The sequence below is a fragment of the Poecilia latipinna genome, unplaced genomic scaffold, assembly GCF_001443285.1.
Source record: "Poecilia latipinna isolate Pla-1442-1.1 unplaced genomic scaffold, P_latipinna-1.0 Scaffold721, whole genome shotgun sequence".
Classification (NCBI taxonomy): domain Eukaryota; kingdom Metazoa; phylum Chordata; class Actinopteri; order Cyprinodontiformes; family Poeciliidae; genus Poecilia; species Poecilia latipinna.
The window spans coordinates 226,444-245,028 of NW_015113337.1; the positions used below are offsets into that span (position 1 = coordinate 226,444).

At 37.8% G+C, this 18,585-nt stretch overlaps 2 protein-coding genes across 9 annotated transcripts in view; one reads left to right on the plus strand and one right to left on the minus strand.

The window, feature by feature from the left end:
- Positions 1–8,669, minus strand: part of slc4a5b (solute carrier family 4 member 5b) — a 40,590-nt gene extending 31,921 nt beyond the window's left edge. For 6 of the 8 annotated variants that reach the window (XR_001426534.1, XM_015045335.1, XM_015045336.1 and 3 more), the window contains exons 1-3: positions 8,496–8,669; positions 5,515–5,579; positions 3,345–3,563 (exon numbers count right to left, since the gene is read on the minus strand). Coding sequence is in view for 7 of the 8 variants with exons in the window: in XM_015045335.1 (XP_014900821.1) it covers positions 3,345–3,563; positions 5,515–5,578 (283 nt within the window). In the remaining variant the exon portion in view is untranslated. Of the gene's footprint in view, positions 1–652; positions 1,223–3,344; positions 3,564–5,514; positions 5,580–7,163; positions 7,395–8,495 lie in introns of those variants that run through there. The other 2 variants (XM_015045334.1, XM_015045339.1) reach the window with 2 other exon arrangements.
- Positions 8,670–16,116: 7,447 nt separating this feature from the next.
- The window catches only part of tacr1b (tachykinin receptor 1b), an 8,554-nt gene continuing 6,085 nt past the window's right edge, over positions 16,117–18,585 (plus strand). The window contains exons 1-2 of the mRNA XM_015045342.1: positions 16,117–16,541; positions 17,730–17,905. Of these exons, the coding sequence (XP_014900828.1) occupies positions 16,317–16,541; positions 17,730–17,905 (401 nt within the window). The 5' untranslated portion in view covers positions 16,117–16,316. The remainder of the gene's footprint in view (positions 16,542–17,729; positions 17,906–18,585) is intronic.

An 18,585-nucleotide genomic window follows, 5' to 3' on the forward strand; every position in this document is an offset into this window, starting at 1 on the left:
ATGTCGATGTCTAAAAAACTCACATTTTTTGATAAAAAAAAAGGTTTTTGCACTATGATGCCATGTCAAAATAGATGAATTTCACAAAACTGCAATAGAAACACTTTTTTCGCATCACACTAGTCATCTGATCAACAGCTGGATGTTACTACTGGTGAAAACAATGAAGAAGAAGTCAGGAAGGAGCATCAGGATGATGGTTTGTTTTTGTTTTTTTCAGACATTGTGCAGCTGGCTGCTCTCACAGCATCACAGTTCATAAAAAGCTGTCATTCCAACGTGTTAAATCCACAGCTCTTCTGCAAAATCACAGACTACAATTTTCTTAAGATGCCACATATGTAACCGCTCTCAAGTAGGCAGGACTTGTCTCTCAGACACCAGAATGATCAGACTCCTCTGATTGACTGACAGATGATGAGCTCTTGCACCATGACTGAATTATGACTATTTTTTATGTAAATGTTTAAATCCTTTGCTGCCATAATTTTTAACGACGTACTGCATGAACAAACTTATTCTCATGTGATCTTAATTTAATTTCTCATTAATTCTGAAATTTCGACATCAGCAGAATAGTGACAAAGATTTTATGCACATTTGTAATGAAACGCGGCTACTTGTACATTGTTCCTTTTACTGAAATCTTTACCTGTTCTGGAGCCCGGTAAGGTCAGGTGAGAGGTCATATTTGATGCTCACTGGATCCAAACAAGATCCAAACGAAGAGAGACATCCACTGGGTCTGATTCAGGATAGATGCGTCTTTAGCTTCCTGTCCGCCTGATAAGACAGAGTCCTCAGCTCACGTCTCATTGAGCTGCTCAAAACGACTCACTGTCACACCTTCTCACGTACGTCCCTAATGTCGTCCTCCTCAGGGATTACTTCCAGCTTCGTAGTATCAGCTAGCAATAAATAGTTTGTTGTGCGGCTGCTCCGCCTTTCAGTCGATCAGGAAAGCAACAAAAAGTCTCCAAAGCAACAAGCAGCCAGAGGCTTTGAAGAGGGTCGACACACACCACAGGGCTCTGGAGGACTCTCCGCCCATACACTGACTTTTGGGCTCACGTGTCACAAAAACACAAACTTCATCAATGTAACTTGTACATGAGGCATCTGGAGATACATAACACACCTTTAATGCTGTGCACAGTTGGTGTTTATCTCTAACAGACCAAAAATATTTAAAAAGTTGCAAAGCAGGTCACTCATAAGCACTCACAGTAACTTCAGCTTCCAGGTACAAGCACATACTGTACTCCCCTACACACAGACACACACATGCACACACACACAGACTCCGCTTGGAGTTCCTCAGCTCTAATCAGCTTACAGCTTTCAGACTTTATGGCCTCTTGCTGCAAAATATTCATACATAAAGGCGCTCCTACTCCCATACTGTTCACGAAAGTAGATCTGTGCAGATTAATGTCCGAACAGCAAAAGTCAGACCAGGTCATATGCCTCCTGCTACGGCAGGAACAGGCAGCAGGAAGGTTTGATTGCTGGTTTTGGTCATTCTGAACCGATGATCAGTCACACACTAAATAAACAAAATGAAAAAGAGAAGAAGTCTTTCTGAAATTAAGCAGACTGATAGCATCACTTGATTCTTTTACTCCAGTTTGTAGCATACTGGTACAATGATGAACCACACTCTACACTTGTCTAGATCCGGTAACGTTGCACTACAGATCCTTCCTAAAGTATTCACACACCTTGAATATTTTCACAAGTTCTTCCTCTGGCTCCCTGCAGCTCAGAGAATAGACTGTAAAACAGCTGATAAATCACTGAACAGCTTAAACATCTGCTGCTGTTGTACCAACCTTCCAGACCCCTCAGGTCTTCTGGTTCTGGTTCTGCTCTGCATCCAGAACCAAACGAGGAGAAGCAGCATTCAGCTTGCATGCTCCACAAATCTGGAACAAACTTCCAGAAAACTGGAAAAAACCGAAATACTGAGTTCCTTTCAATCTAGACTAGAACCCACCTGATGATTTCTGCCTTTGATCAGCAGCAGCTGCAACAACAATCAACGTATTTGATGTTTATTTCCTTGATCATTTTGATTATGGATTTTGACAAAATGTTTAACTATCGATAAATGTATGATGCTTTTATGACGTAAAGCACTTTGAACTGCCTTGCCACTGAAATGTGCTTGACAAATAAATTTGAGTTGACTGAACATTTCTTTGGATAGCAGCTAAATCTACTGTGTTGGTAACCCAACAAAGAGTACAGAGAAGTGGAAGGAAAATTATATTAGGTTTTCAAAATTCCAAAATGATGGATTACTTTTTTTGTACTTTGTGGAGTTTAAAGCAGACTCAGGTAGCTTCACCTTATGCTCTGAACAACTCATGGAGGCCTGATCCATGAGTCACTATGAGACAACGCAATGAGAAAGGTAAAACTCCACATTGTTATGATTAGAGGAACAGCCCAGAGATCTACGGCAACCCAGGAGGAGATGTAGCTCATGTTTGACTAGAGTTCTAAAAGCTTAAACAAAGCTCTTGGATTTTATTCAGATTTCCATCCAGCAACAGAACAAGCCTGGCACAGCTCTCTCGCTTTACTCTACTGTATGAAATAGTGAACATCAGCTACGTTTCCATTGAGCATGTGATTGCGCAAACTGGAATTATTAAAATAAACTTGCCTGATGGAAACATGCCATTTTTTTTTATTGAAAAACATGAGGTTTTTTTTTTTTCTTTTTAAATAAATAGGATTAGGATGAGGTGGTTTTTAAGTGGTACCAAAATTTGTGTATTTCACATATAAAGTTGCACTTTTTTTGCCTCACAAGTCACGTGATCAACCACCAGATGTTACTTCTGCCCAGCAGAAAAGACGAAGGAGATTACAGGAAGTGGAAGGAGGACAATGGCGTGGCGTGTTTTTTAATGACTGATCATATGAACAAACTTATTCACGTTTGATTTTAGTTGAGTTTCTTGTTTAATGGAAACACCATAAATGCAAAATTGTGTGTGTTTTTTTTTTTTTTACATTAGCAGAATATCAACAAAGTACATTTGTAATGGAAATGCAGCTGGTTAGAAGATTTGGACACAGCTTAGGTTTTCAAAACGGAATACTTCTGCTTCTACAGTGTTTACTGCTGACTACAGCTAATTATTTAGACAGCTGAAATGATAACATTGTATATAAATATAATTCTCTACTTTTCTATGCGACTCCAGGGGTAAAATGTCTCATCTCAGGAGGTTTTTCTTGGCATCTTTCGTTGCTTTTTGACACCAGAATACAACGTTACAGTAGAAATGTGTAATGAAACATTTAGGATCTGCTGATCTGTGGTGACTGACCTGTGGGGTCGAGGTGCTCCTGCTGCTCTGTGCTGCCTCCGTCCTCATTGTAGCTCTCCTCCTTGTCATGGTAGTACTGTCTGTGTGAGTGTTCATGGTGCGCGTGGTGGTCGTAGTGTAGGTGCCGTGAGTCACGGTCAGTGTCGCCGGTGTTGGAGCGGTGCCTGCGTCTTTTCCTTCTGTGGGAAACGGGAACACCAATGTAGAACGGCTGGGCTTCTGAAAGGGAACAGACAGAATATGTGAGCCGATGCTCTACTCACAGTATGTTAGCTTTCACTGTGAGCTGCCATGTAAGTTCCAGACACATGGAACCATTTTACAGCACAAGTAACAATGTTACCTTCATGCTTTATATGTCAAATAGGACTTAAAATATCTTTAAGAAATTCCTGCTCTTTCTGACTCGCCGCCTTCAGCACACCATCACAACATTTCTCTTTCAAGCGTAAGCGTTTAGCAATGTTTTGTTACACGCCTCACTGAGAAGTAGTTTGCTAATTGCTGCTGGCTAGTCTGAAGGAGTGGAGAGGAAGCTCAGCTTGGAGACTTCAGCTCCAAGGGGGGGAGCTTTATCGCTGGGTTACAACACTCATCTCTGAACCCAGAATGGTTGCCACAGGAGATTATAAGATTTCTCAATCATGCATGAAAGAATCAAAGCAACATTCCAGGTGTATTTTTGATGAGGGAATAACATCATAGCATGACTTGAAGCTCAAAAAAGTAAATGTTTCAGCAAGTTTTGTCTTTGTGTGTCTTACAAGCCGAATTGTCAACAAGTCACAAAAATTAAGAGTTAACATGCTAATATTAGCTTTGCATTGTAGCAAGCTGCATGAATATATTGTCAGCTGGAGCAGGAGATAAGTTTTTCAAGACTGTAGATATAAGTTTCAGGTCAGATATGTCTTCAAAAACAGGATAAATGCATGTTTTAGGCATAATTGGCTCTGATTGGATGTTTTTTTCTGCAGATGGCAGTAGGATCACACGGAGGAGGCCGAGGAACTTGATTTATTTCACAGATTATTTGTTGTGTATTATACTGTCAGGACATAGTGACAATTTTTACAAATACGTAAACATATTTTCACTGGTTTAATACAGTAGCTTTAATCTATTTAATGTCGATGTCGGACTGTCCTGAAGAAAATATTGCTATAGGTTGTTTATTTAAATTATGTAACAACAGATATGTTGTCATAACACCTGCAATTTCTAAATGTAGATCTGAAACATTTTGCTTTAGTTGTTGTCTCTTTTAATGCTGCTCACAGAAAGTCATTGTGTGACACTGATTGGTCAACTGATTGATCTAAATGGGAAAGTTTAGGCAGCTGCCCAAATTCTGTCCAACAGAGTTCCACGTTAGTCATTAGGTTTTGCAAATGTCAAGTAAAGAGTTCCAGGCACCGTGCAGAGCTGTTTTATAACTCACCAGATGGTTCACTTAAAAAAAATAAAATAAAAACAAACTGATGGACACATATGACATGTAGGCTAACAGTTAAATCTCTGATGGCATCAGTACATTGGTCTCTGCTCGCCTCAGTTGTTCCATTACAAATGTGGCAAAACTGTGTTAATATTACAATAATGTTGAAAAACAAAAACACAATTCAGCTATTGCAGTGTTTCCACTAAATAAGAAACATTTAAAATCAGTCTTGAATAAGTTTGTTCACATGATAAATCATTAAAAAACATCATCCTCCAACAACTTCCCGTCATCTTTTTTCATGGTTTGCACCAGTGGCAACGCCTGGTTGCTGATCATGTGACTCCTGTGATGCGATAAAAGTGTTTCCATTGCAGTTTAGCAAAATAAACCAATTTTTTGTAGCCAATAAACCGCAACCGCATCCTAACACTAAAACCTTTTATAGGAAAACGATTTTTTGTTTTTCAAAATTGCCATGTGTCCTATAAGCAAATTTATTTTTGAAATGTCAATTTTCACAACCATATGGAGTTTGGTGTTTTTGTGTTCATCTGAGTATCTGTGTTTTTCAGCCAGCTCCAGTTTAAATAAATTAATTCAACCAAAAATTGAATCACAACAAAAAGCAACAGTATGTTCTGTAGCAGCTGATGAAACAAAGTGACAGCCGGTGACCTTCCTGTATCAGGAGCTGGACACCGGCCTCACAGCTTCATCTTGTCTCACCATCATCATCATCATTGTGCCTGTGGCCTCTACTTCTTCCCCTCTGCCAGTCATGGTGGTCCATCCTGAAAATCACATTAAAGATCACAATGGAGGATTACGATGAAGAAATCAATGAGATGATGTCCCTGTCTTAACTCTGACTCATTGCTACAGCAAACCTCAAATACACAGTTTACTTTTTTTTTTTTTTTTTTTACCTAAATCATCTTTTGGCCAAAAAGTTGGGATGATTTTTTTTTCCAAAAGTACTTTTAGCAAAAACTGACTCCATTATTTTGTCCTTGTTGTTATTTCTGTAGGGATGAATTTGGTCAGGGAATCCTCCTGGCTTTACAGTAGCTCTGACCGCATCACATGACCTGCAGGCCCACACGGCACCACATGTGCCATCACGACACCAACACGTCAATGGATGACAAAAGGGAAAAGTCAATGGAAAAAACCCCCAACAACACTTTAGCACCATAATGCTGTCAGAAAGTAGCATTAAAATCAGACAAGTCAGCCGGAGATCCCAGCATGATTAACAGACTTAAAAAGTTATTATAGTTAAGAGTCATAACTATAAACCTTGACAACAGTTATAGAAACAGAAATCAATTTGTTACAAGGTCATTCCTGTAAATGTAAATGAACTGTTGATATATTGTAGAGATTAACTTTGAACCTTAAATTTATAAATTTATCTAAGGATCTCTAACAGTTTGAGTTTTGTCAGTAACTTTGGTTTACAGTTATGTGTATTCGTATGTTTTGTATTCAGATTTCTGTCTTGTAATTTCATTACTTTTCATTTTGTCAGGAGTTTTATTTTGCAGCCAGTCTTCTCAGTTCCCTCTAACTCTGCACACTCAGTTCCAGATCCCAGTCCAGTGATCACCACCGGAGCCCAGATACCTCTGACTTCAGTCAGCTCTTTGTCAGATCCACCTGTCAGTTTCTGCCCCAGATGGATGAAGTGTTGCTGTCTGTTCCTATGGTTACATCTCTTTCTAACTTTGTCCTTTATTTTTCTAACTCAGTCTTTAAACATGACATTGTCTACATCCTGCTGTGTTTAGGTTCTCCACCACAATTACTGATGACAACATGCATGTTTTATACAGTTGCTTCTCTTTAGTGTACAAAAACGGGCTTTCTAGGTTTGTTGACAACTGACGCTTGTTATTCTTGGTATTAACAGATGTAAGAAATTTGCTCATCTTTAAAATAAATGAACAAACAGATAAACGATAGCGCTAGACATTTTTATCCTGCTTGCATTCATACCTGATTTTACGTAATGGACTGTTCATTGAATAATACAATTAAATATCTACCTGCAAAAACGTTGATCAGTACTTAAGATTTGTCATGTTTCTTTGAGTCAGGTGGTTCAAGCAGACATCAGAACCAAAATAATTGGAAATAGGCATTAAAAATGAAAAACACACACAGTTAGATCCAATATGTGTGAGTTGAGCAGTTTCTGATTGTTTTCCTCCATAATTTCACACAAATTATTAACTACCTAGAAAACCAAACTGACTTGCTGCGGCAGCTCGAGTACAACGCTGTTTGTTTATTTGTATGAAATGCAATTAGACCACTTGTGAATACATATTATTGCTGCAGTTTGGCAAAGGAGAAAATTGATGTCAAACAACCTGAAAACCTGAGCCGTGTTGTTGTTGGAAAACTGAACGCTCTCGTCGCCTGATGACGTCGGTTTCTCTTCCTGAAGCCTGTTTGGGATTCTTTTCTAGGCTGATCAATACGTGTCATTTCCTATTGGTTCCTGCTTCCTGAGGCCTGATCAGTGACTGTGAAGGACAGTCACATGGTGCAGCCATGAGCCTCTGCACACACAGTAATGAGAATCCGTCCATTGTGACTGCAACACTCCAATCCTGTCAAAATCGTGAACAAATTCCTGGATCATTCGGCCTCATCAACAACTGACTTGTTGTTGAAATGTGTGATGCAAACAAACTGGATTCATCAAAAACGTCTTCTTAAATTGTTTATCTAGCCAGACCATTCATTGGCTCTCTGTCTCTCTATGTCAGAACACTCTAAGTATCTAACATCACACCACCAACGCTGTTGAATTTATTTTGAGGACGATGATGATATAACCCTTTATTTATACAAGTAAACCTCTTGAGACTCACTGTCTGATTTACAATAGAGGCCATCACAACAAGTAACATAAAAGCAATAATAACATAAGTCAACACGTCTAGAAATCAATACAGATAACAAAACCAGAGCCTGTAGACACATTCTGAAATCCCTTTATCAAAATGTTGAACTCCTCCAGCGGGACCAGATTACAGAGCTTCTGAATAATTTGGTTTGTTTGTGTCAATTTCCTTTAAATTTTAGATTCAGTTGACCAGAAGCAACATTTTAAGTGTTTAATGAATTATCCTCTGAACTGACATCTCTCTTTAAGCCGATTGACATTCAAAGCTGATTCCATTCTTTTTTGTTTGTTTGTTTGTTTCCTGATGTATTATAAAAATGAAATTGTTATTTATGCTCTCAGGTGCTGTTTTGTGCCAGATTGTCTTTACAGATGATAAGATTGAAAATATCCCACAGCAGCTGCAAATCTTTGGATGCTAGACTTTGGACAGGTGTCACTGGTGATGCTACAACATTTTATGAAAACACCTAAAACTCATCTGACATATTTCATGTTTTGTCATATTACAACCACAAACTTACAAGTATGCAAAATCCTATCTGTGATAAAAACTAAACAAAAACAATTCTGCATGCTACCTGTTTGCTGCATGTTTTGTTGTTTTTTTGCATGTTCTACACAGCGTTGAAAGAAGCATTATACATCTGATGATATTACGTTTTCCAGTTTATGCTCCTTGATGTAAAAAGCCCAAACGCTTCATGAAAACGCATCTTAAAATAGAAAATATTCTCAACAAACTGTAATTAAATTACAGGCCTTGAAAGTGTTTTAATAGATTTCTTACCTGATGTGAGCAGCAAAGTCGAGGAAACCTCAAGTCCAAACTGTCAGCAGGATCTTCAGACGTCAGAGCTGCCAGATGCGGAGAAGTGAAGTAGATTTCTCTCTGTGTGCACCAGGCAGAAACAAAACGAAAGTCCTGCAGTTGGACACAGACAGAGCCAAAGTGACTGCCCAGAAAATCTGTGTATTGAGTTCTGGATGTTCCTGCAGGGGATGTTTGTGTGTTCGTGTTTGTCATTGGACAACCAGTGTGTGGATCCCAATCGATTCACTCAACTGGCTTTCCATTCACATTTTCTTCCCTTTTCATAATGAGAAAACTATTGATCCTGGAGGTAACTTTGCAAACTTTGATGCCTGAATTTGCTAAACAATAGAATAGAATAGAATAGAATAGAATAGAATAGAATAGAATAGAATAGAATAGAATAGAATAGAATATGCTTTATTTGTCCCTCAATGGGGCAAATGCGAAGCACGCAGATACACATGAAAATAGGAAAAAACTCATTAAAATAAAATAGAGATATTAATGTTTAAATAACATATTTTTCAGTTATTTGGAGATTTTTCCTACTGCAGTATTCACCTGTGATTACAGACTATATTGGTTATTCAGCTGAAGATCTGCACCCCTTAGTTCTAGAGCGGCTTTTCAGAACTTTGGTCAAAAATGTTTAAGACCTGAAAGTTTAGTTCTAGCATTTTGTGTGTGTGTATTTCTTTTGTTTTGATTTCAACTGCAAATATATTCTTTATTTCCATAAGCACAGAAATGATTTTACTGTCTTTTTGTAGAAGTTTAACATTTTTCTTTGTTCTAAAACCTAAAATTCAACATAATTATTATTATTTTTTAATGAAACATGAACAATTCATACACTTGGTGATCATAAAACTAAAACTATGATCATGCAGGTTTTATGGACACATAATATTTAATAAAAATAAGAGCAAAAATGTATTTGGATTGTGAATGTTGCTGACACCTGATCTAAGGTTTTGGGATTTTTCATGTTTTTTTCCAAATAATGTTGATGACTCATAAATCTGTAAATCCTAAAATACATGAATGGATAAATAATGGTGCCACTCTGCTGTAGTTTGCGCTCATGCCTTGCAAAAAGAAGGTTAATGTTAGTTAACTGGTTGCTCTAATTTGCTTCTATGTGCGTGTGTGTGTGTGTCTGCGTGTGTGTGTGTGTGTGTGTGTGTCTGTGTGTGTGGCTCCGTGTTATGGACAGGCGATCTATTCAGGATGTGCCCTGCTACCGGACATGCAGTTGAGACAAGAACTTTACATACGCTACAAGACACATACACTTTGTTTTTTAACAGTGTCTGATATGAAGTCAAAATAAACTTTTCCTGTTTTAGGTCAATTAGATTACCATTTTTTTCTATTTGCTAGATGACAGAATAACAAGAGATTTTTAAGACAATTTGTATTACTTCTATACTAATTTAATTTCTTTGACAGCGTACATTAATCAACATGACCACAATTCCTGGCGGTGTTAGCTAAATCAGCTAATTGCTAGCTAAATCAGCAAGAATTAGCAGAATAGCTAAATTTCACCTAACTTGTCCTAAGAGTAGTTAGGACAAATTAATTTATCATAACAATCTAATCCAAGATATATTATACTAGAATTATTTCTGTTAACTAATATCAAACAGTTTTTGATTAGGAAACATGTCTTCACTCTTACAAGAGAAGAAAATAAACTTTGGTTTTTGTTAAATGTGTGGTGTGGAAGCTGAATTATTTCTCACAACTTCAGAGAAGTTTACAACTTGCATGTTTGCAACAGATAAGTATATAGTCATAATACCACTTGCACAACATTTAGGAATATATTTAGATAATAAATATAATCAAGACTGTGTAACCTGCAAAGAATCATTTGTAATAATAATTTGTTTCTTTATTGCATGCCACAGTTTGGAGTTTTTCTTTAACATCTTTATAAATTACTTCTCATCTCTACAAAAAGACCCTCACTTTATGATGTGGGTCTTGGCATCAACAGTATGATGCCAAATGATCAGAAAAGATGTCTGATCATTTGGCATCGTAACGTTTTTCTGTTGTACCTTGTCTGTCCACTAGATGGCTCCTCTCCCCTGTTGTTTTTGAGCAGATGGAGCTGAAAAGTCAAATTGCTAATCTTGTTGCCTTTACAACACAAATAGAACTCTGCTAACCCTTTTCTGTGAAATCAGACCATGGCCAAAAAAGCAATCATAAATGATTCACTAAATTATTATTTTAGGCCAACTGAGATAAAGTGACAGGAAATCAGAGTCAATGTTGTGTAATAATGTACTTAAAATGTATAAGCCACAGAAGAGACGTGCAGACATTACCTCTATCCATCAAATGCAGTTCAGTTTTTCAGTTTTGCTGCTAATGCAGATTTTTATTTGGTACAAATAATTCCTCTTAAAATGTGTGCAGGCCCCCCACCCCTAAATGTTTTATAATAGACTTTATTAAATTAAAATTTCAAAATGTTTTTATTTTATTAATTTTTCATCTGGTTTTCTTCACTTTTTTCACTGTGTGATGAACACCTAACCATGTTCCAACCTGTATGTCCTGGTGAATGGGTAATTGTCTGGCGATGATTTTTATTTTGTTGACAGAAAACAACTAACGTGATTTAGGAAAAAACTCACCGTTTTAGCTAAAAGTTTTTTGCGCTAGGATGAAGTGGTTGTTCTGTTTCAAAATTATTTTGCGAAACTGCAACTGAAACGCTTCTTTCGCATCACAATAGTCATGTGATCAACAACGGGATGTTTCTAGTGGCGGAAACGACGAAGACGACGAGAGGAAGTACGTTTTATTTCTTAATGACATCGTGTGAACGAGCTCAGTCACGTAGGATTTTAATTGTATTTCTTCTTTAATGAAAACACAACAATTGTGAAATTGTGCTTTTTTTGACATTAGCAGAATATTGTAAATGTTTTGCTAATGTAAACACAGCTGTGGACAAAGCCTTAGTCGTGTATGGTTCGTTTGTTGACAGTCTTGTTTTCTTTTCTCTTACTTGCTGGTTATATTGTTAAAGACAATCACAGTCACGAAGGCAGTAATGCTCACAATTATTATTACCGGTGCCACACAGAGATGTGTTTTCACTCTTGCGAAGAAGAAGAAGAAGAAGAAGAAGAAGAAGAAGAAGAAGAAGAAGAGCATTCTCAGCCCAAAACAAAGACACGTTTTATCTTGGTGCTTTATTCTGATGCCTTTAGGCAAACAAATCCCTCCATCATCCATCCATCGCCTCTTCCTGCTTATCCTTGCAGGGTTGCAGGGGGGGTGGGGGAGTCTGGTGCTTATCTCCATTGTCAGTCCATCACAGGGCCAAAAATAAATTACTTTTCTAAATCATGCATTTCATCTGGAACTAGTAGCTCCTCCATTGTGTTTATTGCTTGTATTGTTATATTTTCTTCTGTTTGGGTTTTAGTCTGTGAGCTAGGCGAACTCAGAGTTCATGTCCATTGACGGTTATTTCATAATGGAGTGTACAGATTGCAGACATTTTCTGTGACAAATTTCCTCATTTCCATCAGTCCAAATGGACATTAAGTTGGATGAGTTAGTTTGGTGGCAGCGGTGCTTTTCCTCAGACGGTAGTAGCAGCTCAGGGAGGAGATGGAGGAGCTCAGGCTTTTCACAGATTACCTGTCACGTCATAATGATCATTTTAACAAACATGTAAAAACATCCTTTTGTGAAAGTCATACTGTGACTTTACATCATCCATGTCTATTATATTTTTAACTTTGCTCACAGAAATAATTACATATTTTTGCCACGTATTTGTCTTAAATACATGGAAAACTGAAAAGCACACTGTCCATACAAAGCAGGAAAAATATCTTCACTTTTTCACGATTTACATGTATAAACAACAATACTGCATTGGATGATCTCAAAAGCAAAGTTTATACAAAACAAAGTTTGTTCAGTTTCATATAACATCTCCTAGAGATAATCTAAGAAAGAAAGGACAAAACAGATACAAACGGAATGTAAAACAGAATTTTAAGAGTCGCAACATCAGCTCTGCTCCATCTCTTCATGTTTCAGGTTTTTTTTATTTTCATGTTTTTTTAATTTTAAAGTTTCAGGTTTTTTGTATTCCCTAAACAGAAGTGTGAAACGTGTATGCATCTAAATACTTAAATAAAAGGCTTTTAAAATGTGATTCTGAGGAGGAACAGTCATGATGGAAAATAATACAGCTAAAGTAAAAAAATAAAACTATAAATATTATTATTATCATTATGTTGCTATCCCATTCAAATGCTTTAATTGCTCTCCAGTAAACAGTAGAATATCCAGAAAAGAGTCACCTTCCACGAGGTATATGGAATAACTAAACTATAACTAAATTAGAAGTTTGATGTGTCCTATAATCTATAACACACCAAGTAAACCCTTGTTCTGATTTCTGCTGCTGAGCTTAATGAGTCTGCTGATCTGCATATCAGACATGGAAGGCATGACGCTCCATTTGAAGAGTCCTGTGTGGAATAATCCAATGTGACTGTGTCAGTTTGGTTTCGCTCACACAGCTTTTCCTCTGTGATGTGAGGCGGCGACACCTCAGGGCGAAAGCCGCTGATTTTTCTTGTTTTTCTCCTCCCTGATCTGAGCCGTAAAGAAAGACACAATGAGATGCTGTTCCAATGAATTCTACCTAAAGGCAGTGGATTTAAAAAAAAAAAAACTTTTATGTATCATCTACTGTTAGATATTCTACAATAAATATTTTAAATATTGATGCAGCCTTGTAGCTCAAGGAAAATCTACTATTGGCCTGTACTGTGTGGCACGTAAGTGTCTGTACTGACATTTATGATTTATCTCAGTCTGAACTGAAACATGAAGAGGTGGAGCAGAGCTGCTGTTGTGACTCTTAAAATTACATTTTATGTTCTGCTTGTATCTTATTTGTCCCTTTTCTTTCTTTCTTTCTTTCTTTCTTTCTTTCTTTCTTTCTTTCTTTCTTTCTTTCTTTCTTTCTTTCTTTCTTTCTTTCTTTCTTTCTTTCTGACCTTGGACTTCTGGCTACAAGGACTGGCTTCAAGCCCAAAGGACACATAACCTTTGTGTTAGTGAAGGAGGAGAGCTGCTGTAGGCTGGAGCTTTAAATGTCTGTCCTTAATGTCTGTTCTGAGCTTCTCACACATCCATCTTTAAGAGGCGCTGTTATGTAAAATAAATGATTTTTGAGCTTCACATCATATTATAGTGTTATTCCCTCATCAATTATGGCACCATTCTTTCATGTGGGTTTGAGAAAACCTTTAATCTCCATGGCAAAAATTCAGCTGTGCAAAACACCTGGGTGGCCCTAGCTCCGCCTTCGAGACACAGCTCCTCCTCGGAGCTGCAGTTTCCAAGTGTCCGCCTCAGAGCAGCCCTCCCCTGTGACTCTCCCACTCAGCTCCTTCAGACTAGCCAGCAGCAATTACCAAACATCTGGTGGAGCCAGGAGGAGCCATGTTGTGATGTCTTCCTGAAGTTGGAGTTTCAGAAAGAGCAGATGTTTCTTAAAGAGACAGAGGCACAATTTCAAGGTGCTGTTTTATGAAGTCAAATTTCTTTTAAGTCATATTTGACATCATTTTTTACAACAACTGAAGGCAACATAGTTACTTGACTGTGCTATAAAATGGCACAGTGTGGCTGGAAAACACATCATATTGCTCCTTTGATGTACTTTTCAAAGATAATTCAAAAGCTAAATGAATAAAGACAAATAACGAGTTGACCAATTAGAATAATAACAGGGCCTGTTTCCCTGTCAGAAACATTTAAACTTTTTCTTAGATAATATTGACAATTACTTTGTTTTTCTTTTAACATAAATTATTTTTTCAAAAACTCTGAGCCTTTTTCTTACTCAACATTTATTTTTGCTCACTTTGTCTCCCCTCTTCATCAACCATCTGATGTGTGTTTTTTTGTTTGTTTGTTTTTTTGCTTTTGTGAAGAACACAGATCTTACCCCCCGTCACGTCAACACTTCCTCATTACCGACTTCACACTTTTTTTTTTTTTTAATTTGAGTTTATTTCTGTGACAGCAGGTGCTCTGACAGATAAACTGACAAATTAAGGAGACTCTCAGTCACTCTCAGGTGAATTGTGCCTCTTTATTTTATTCCACATTATTTCTCCTCCTCTTGTTCAAACACGACCCTGCGCCGCGGCGCTGGGTTCGGCAGCTGCGAGGGGAGCAGGTGAGGAATGAGATTGAATTCCTGTTTTCTTGCTGTGGAGTCTAATGGCTCTGATGAGATGCGACAGACAGACAACGAGTTGCGGAGGGGCAGAGGATCTAAACCTCCTCATCCAAGTGCTGCTCCACGCATCTGTTTTTGCTGCTCTGCCCAGCTGACGTGCTGTTCGGCCTGATTGGCTGATGAGGGGCTTAAAGAGCTGGACTCATTTACTGGACTGCGGCTTCCCGCCAGCACTGATCACATGATGGACATCAACACATCTTGATTGGAACAGACAGAGAAAAAACAAAAACAAAAAAACTTACTTTTGGCCTGGCCAATCACTGATCTTTACACAGATTTACCAGCTCATTCCGGTTTTAACCAATAACATTTTTTTTTTTTGTCTGAAAAGTTGCTTATTATATTGACAAAGTTGCTAAGTTGGAAACAGTAAGATGGCTGTTGTTAACTCCCCACATGCAGATATTACCTGATGGGTGAGACTATCAGTCAGTCATCTCACACAGCAGACAAATGGGAACAGTTGGTGATTTTCAGATTTTTACACAAGTAAATAACATCGGTTTCACATGTAGGTATCAGCACATCGCCAATCTCTCAAAATTAAGGAAAACGGGGCTGATTTATCGGATGGTTGATATATCGATGCACTCCTGCTTTAAATTGTTTCACCTACTAGAGACAAAAGAAATGATAAAACTGCATCATTACTTCAGACACTGGGCCATTTGCTTATCCTCCAAGTTCTGGTAAGGATCTGGTTCTAGCATGATCTTCATCCTGGGTAAATTTTTTGTTCTGCACCTGTGGAAAAAATTTCAAAACAGAAAAATCTTTGACTTTTGGACATTTTCAAATTTAGAATCTCTCATTTCCTTGTTTTTTCTATAAACTTTTTTAGATTAATCTCAGCACTACTAATGATTAATTATGCATTATTGGCAGAAATGAACACCTCCGTTTTTCTGTGATCTTTTTATGCAATTTTATTCTTAAAACATTTAAAACGACTTTTACATCTTCAGTGTTTTATTCATAGAAGCCTTTGGTATCCACACAGCCTTGTTCTCTAATGTATTATTCGCACATTTTCAGGTACGTTGTGTTTATTTCCGCCCGCTATTTCCTTTGCTTAAAAAGCAACATCATCAAATTGACCCAGATTAATCCTGCAGAGATTATAGCTGTCCATATAAATTAAGTTGGCTCACACGGTCATATATTAATAATTCGCCTGGAATGTGATTCTGCACATAAAGAGCCAACACTAATCATGATTGGTGAGTGGGGGTATAGGAGCTGGTGTGTGTGGAGATGAGGCAGACCAGAAGTGCGTAAGTAGTTGGCTGGTGTGCCGCTGCGTTTTGCGCTTTGGTATCGTTTGTATTTATTTATTTATTTTTTTTTTTCCTTCAGTGCAGCGCTGTGTGCGCGGTGCGTAAAATGAGTGAAGACGCGCCGAACTACTTTTGCTCTCCAGGATTCCAGTGAGAAGACTCGAGCCTATATATTTTTTTAAAGTCTGGGATCGGGGTTATGCCCAGAAGATGGACGAGCTCTACAACGCCACCGAATGCAGCGGCGAAATCGGGACGAACGTCTCCGCGAACTGCAGCGGCGCCTTCAACAAGTTCATCCAGCCCGTGTGGCAGATCACGCTGTGGGCCGTCGCTTATTTCGGCATCGTGGTGGTGTCTGTGGTCGGCAACGTGGTGGTCATCTGGATTATTCTGGCGCACAGACGCATGAGGACTGTCACCAACTACTTTCTAGTGAGTTGTGCGTAAAAATAGGGCGTTTTGATACGGGAGTGAGGAAATTAGGCTTTTTATTGTAATACAAGACTGTGTCTATTTATACAGCGACGCAAAAATCTGTGCGTACGACAAGGACTCTGTAGGAGCTGCGGTCATATATAGAAATCAATCATTAAAAGCAAATCTCAACGTACTGAGTTTGAGACTGACTTCCAGTCTCTGTAAATTAGAGAATAATCTGCTAATTTGAAGGGAACTTTATCTGATTAAGTGTTTTGGTTGATAGAATAATAATAATAATAATAATAATAATAATAATAATAATAATAATAATAATAATAATAATAATAATAATAATAAAAACATAAAATATGATCCAGATAAATTAACTCTACAGGTTTTTTAAGGAAAAAAAACAACAACAAACAAACAGCAAACATCTTTCATTGAGCATAATTGCAAAAATCAACTGATGTCTCAAACTCCAGCTGAGCTTCATTCTTCTTCTCCTTCAGTCTAAACCTTTGACCTGTCTGCTGCTTTCCCATCTTCAGAAAACTGTTTGTTCCTCTGAGGCCTTCCTGCATTCATGCTCAGATTAAGTTACACTCAGGTGAACTCTGTTCACTCATTAGGTGTCATCTGAAGGCACCTGGTTGATTTTTGTTTAAAAAAAAATCTAATTCAGTTCCCACATTTTAGATTTTTCGTTTGTGAAAACCTTTGAAAGCCGTTGTCGATTTTCCTCTACTATAACGATGTGTGCCGAATTGTGTTGATCTATCACACACATTTCCAATGAGACACATGGAAGTTTATGTCATTAATGAGACAAAATGTGGAAGGCTCCCAGGGGTTGGATAATTTTCCTCAATGAGCATAAATCCTGAGATCTACTCTGATAAAGGAAGTGTTGGATTGTTTTCTGTGTTTTTCAGTTCCCAATCAGATCTGTCTCTGCCTCTGAATATAACCCTCATCTAATAAGTTGTATTTTGAAAGATTGTGACCTTTAAATTTGACTCGGTGTGTTTGCTCATTCTCATGAGCTTAATCTGAGAAACCATCCATTTCCAACATAGAAATGGAAAGGACTCTCTTTCAAGTACATACAGTGTCTAGGTTTAGATTTAAAATAAGGATATGCAAAATCATGTTAGGTTTACAAGTTGGATCAAAGTGAATTTTGTCTTTCCTCTGCAGGTGAACCTCGCTTTCGCCGAGGCCGCCATGTCGGCATTCAACACAGTGATCAACTTCGCCTACGCCGTTCACAATGAGTGGTACTTTGGTTTGGTCTACTGCCGATTCCACAACTTCTTCCCCATCGCCGCCATATTTGCCAGCATTTACTCCATGACAGCCATCGCTCTGGACAGGTGTGTCACGCTCTACCAGGCGTTTGTGTCTGAATCATGATCTGTCAAGACACGAGAGTCTGCCTTTAAAACAGCAGAGGTCACATTTCTGGTACCACATCTAGCAGATCTGGACATCAGGATGAGGACAAAGAAAGGAGGCTGGAGGAATGAGAGCAGGGATGCACCAATGTGAATATTTTGAGCCAATATCAATGCTCAATATTAGTATTGCCAATAACTAATATTTATTGAAATATTTCTAGATTTTTCCTAAACGTTTGGCACCATAAAAATATACAAAACGGAAAGAAATGTTAGTTGTTAATCTTGATCCAGTTTTCACTTACAGATACTGATATGTTAAAAATTGACTAACACAAGCCAATAATGATCATACAAAATGGGAATAATCTTTCATTGAAGCTAATATTCAGAAGATATCACCACCAACTTTTGTGTAACATTTCTAATGTTTCATTCAAACCATCTTCAAGCCTCCTGTGTTGATCTTACATTTGTAGTTATGACTTCTAAAGTCTCCACTCCCCTGTTAAAACGTCAGGTTTTTGTAATGTGAACTCATCCTGTACTGAAAACAAATTCACCAGAACAAGACAAAAATAAGAAAGGCTCAATAATCCGGTTGCAAACATGAGCACACACATTTAAGGCAATACTTTTTTAAAGCATCTTTTGAT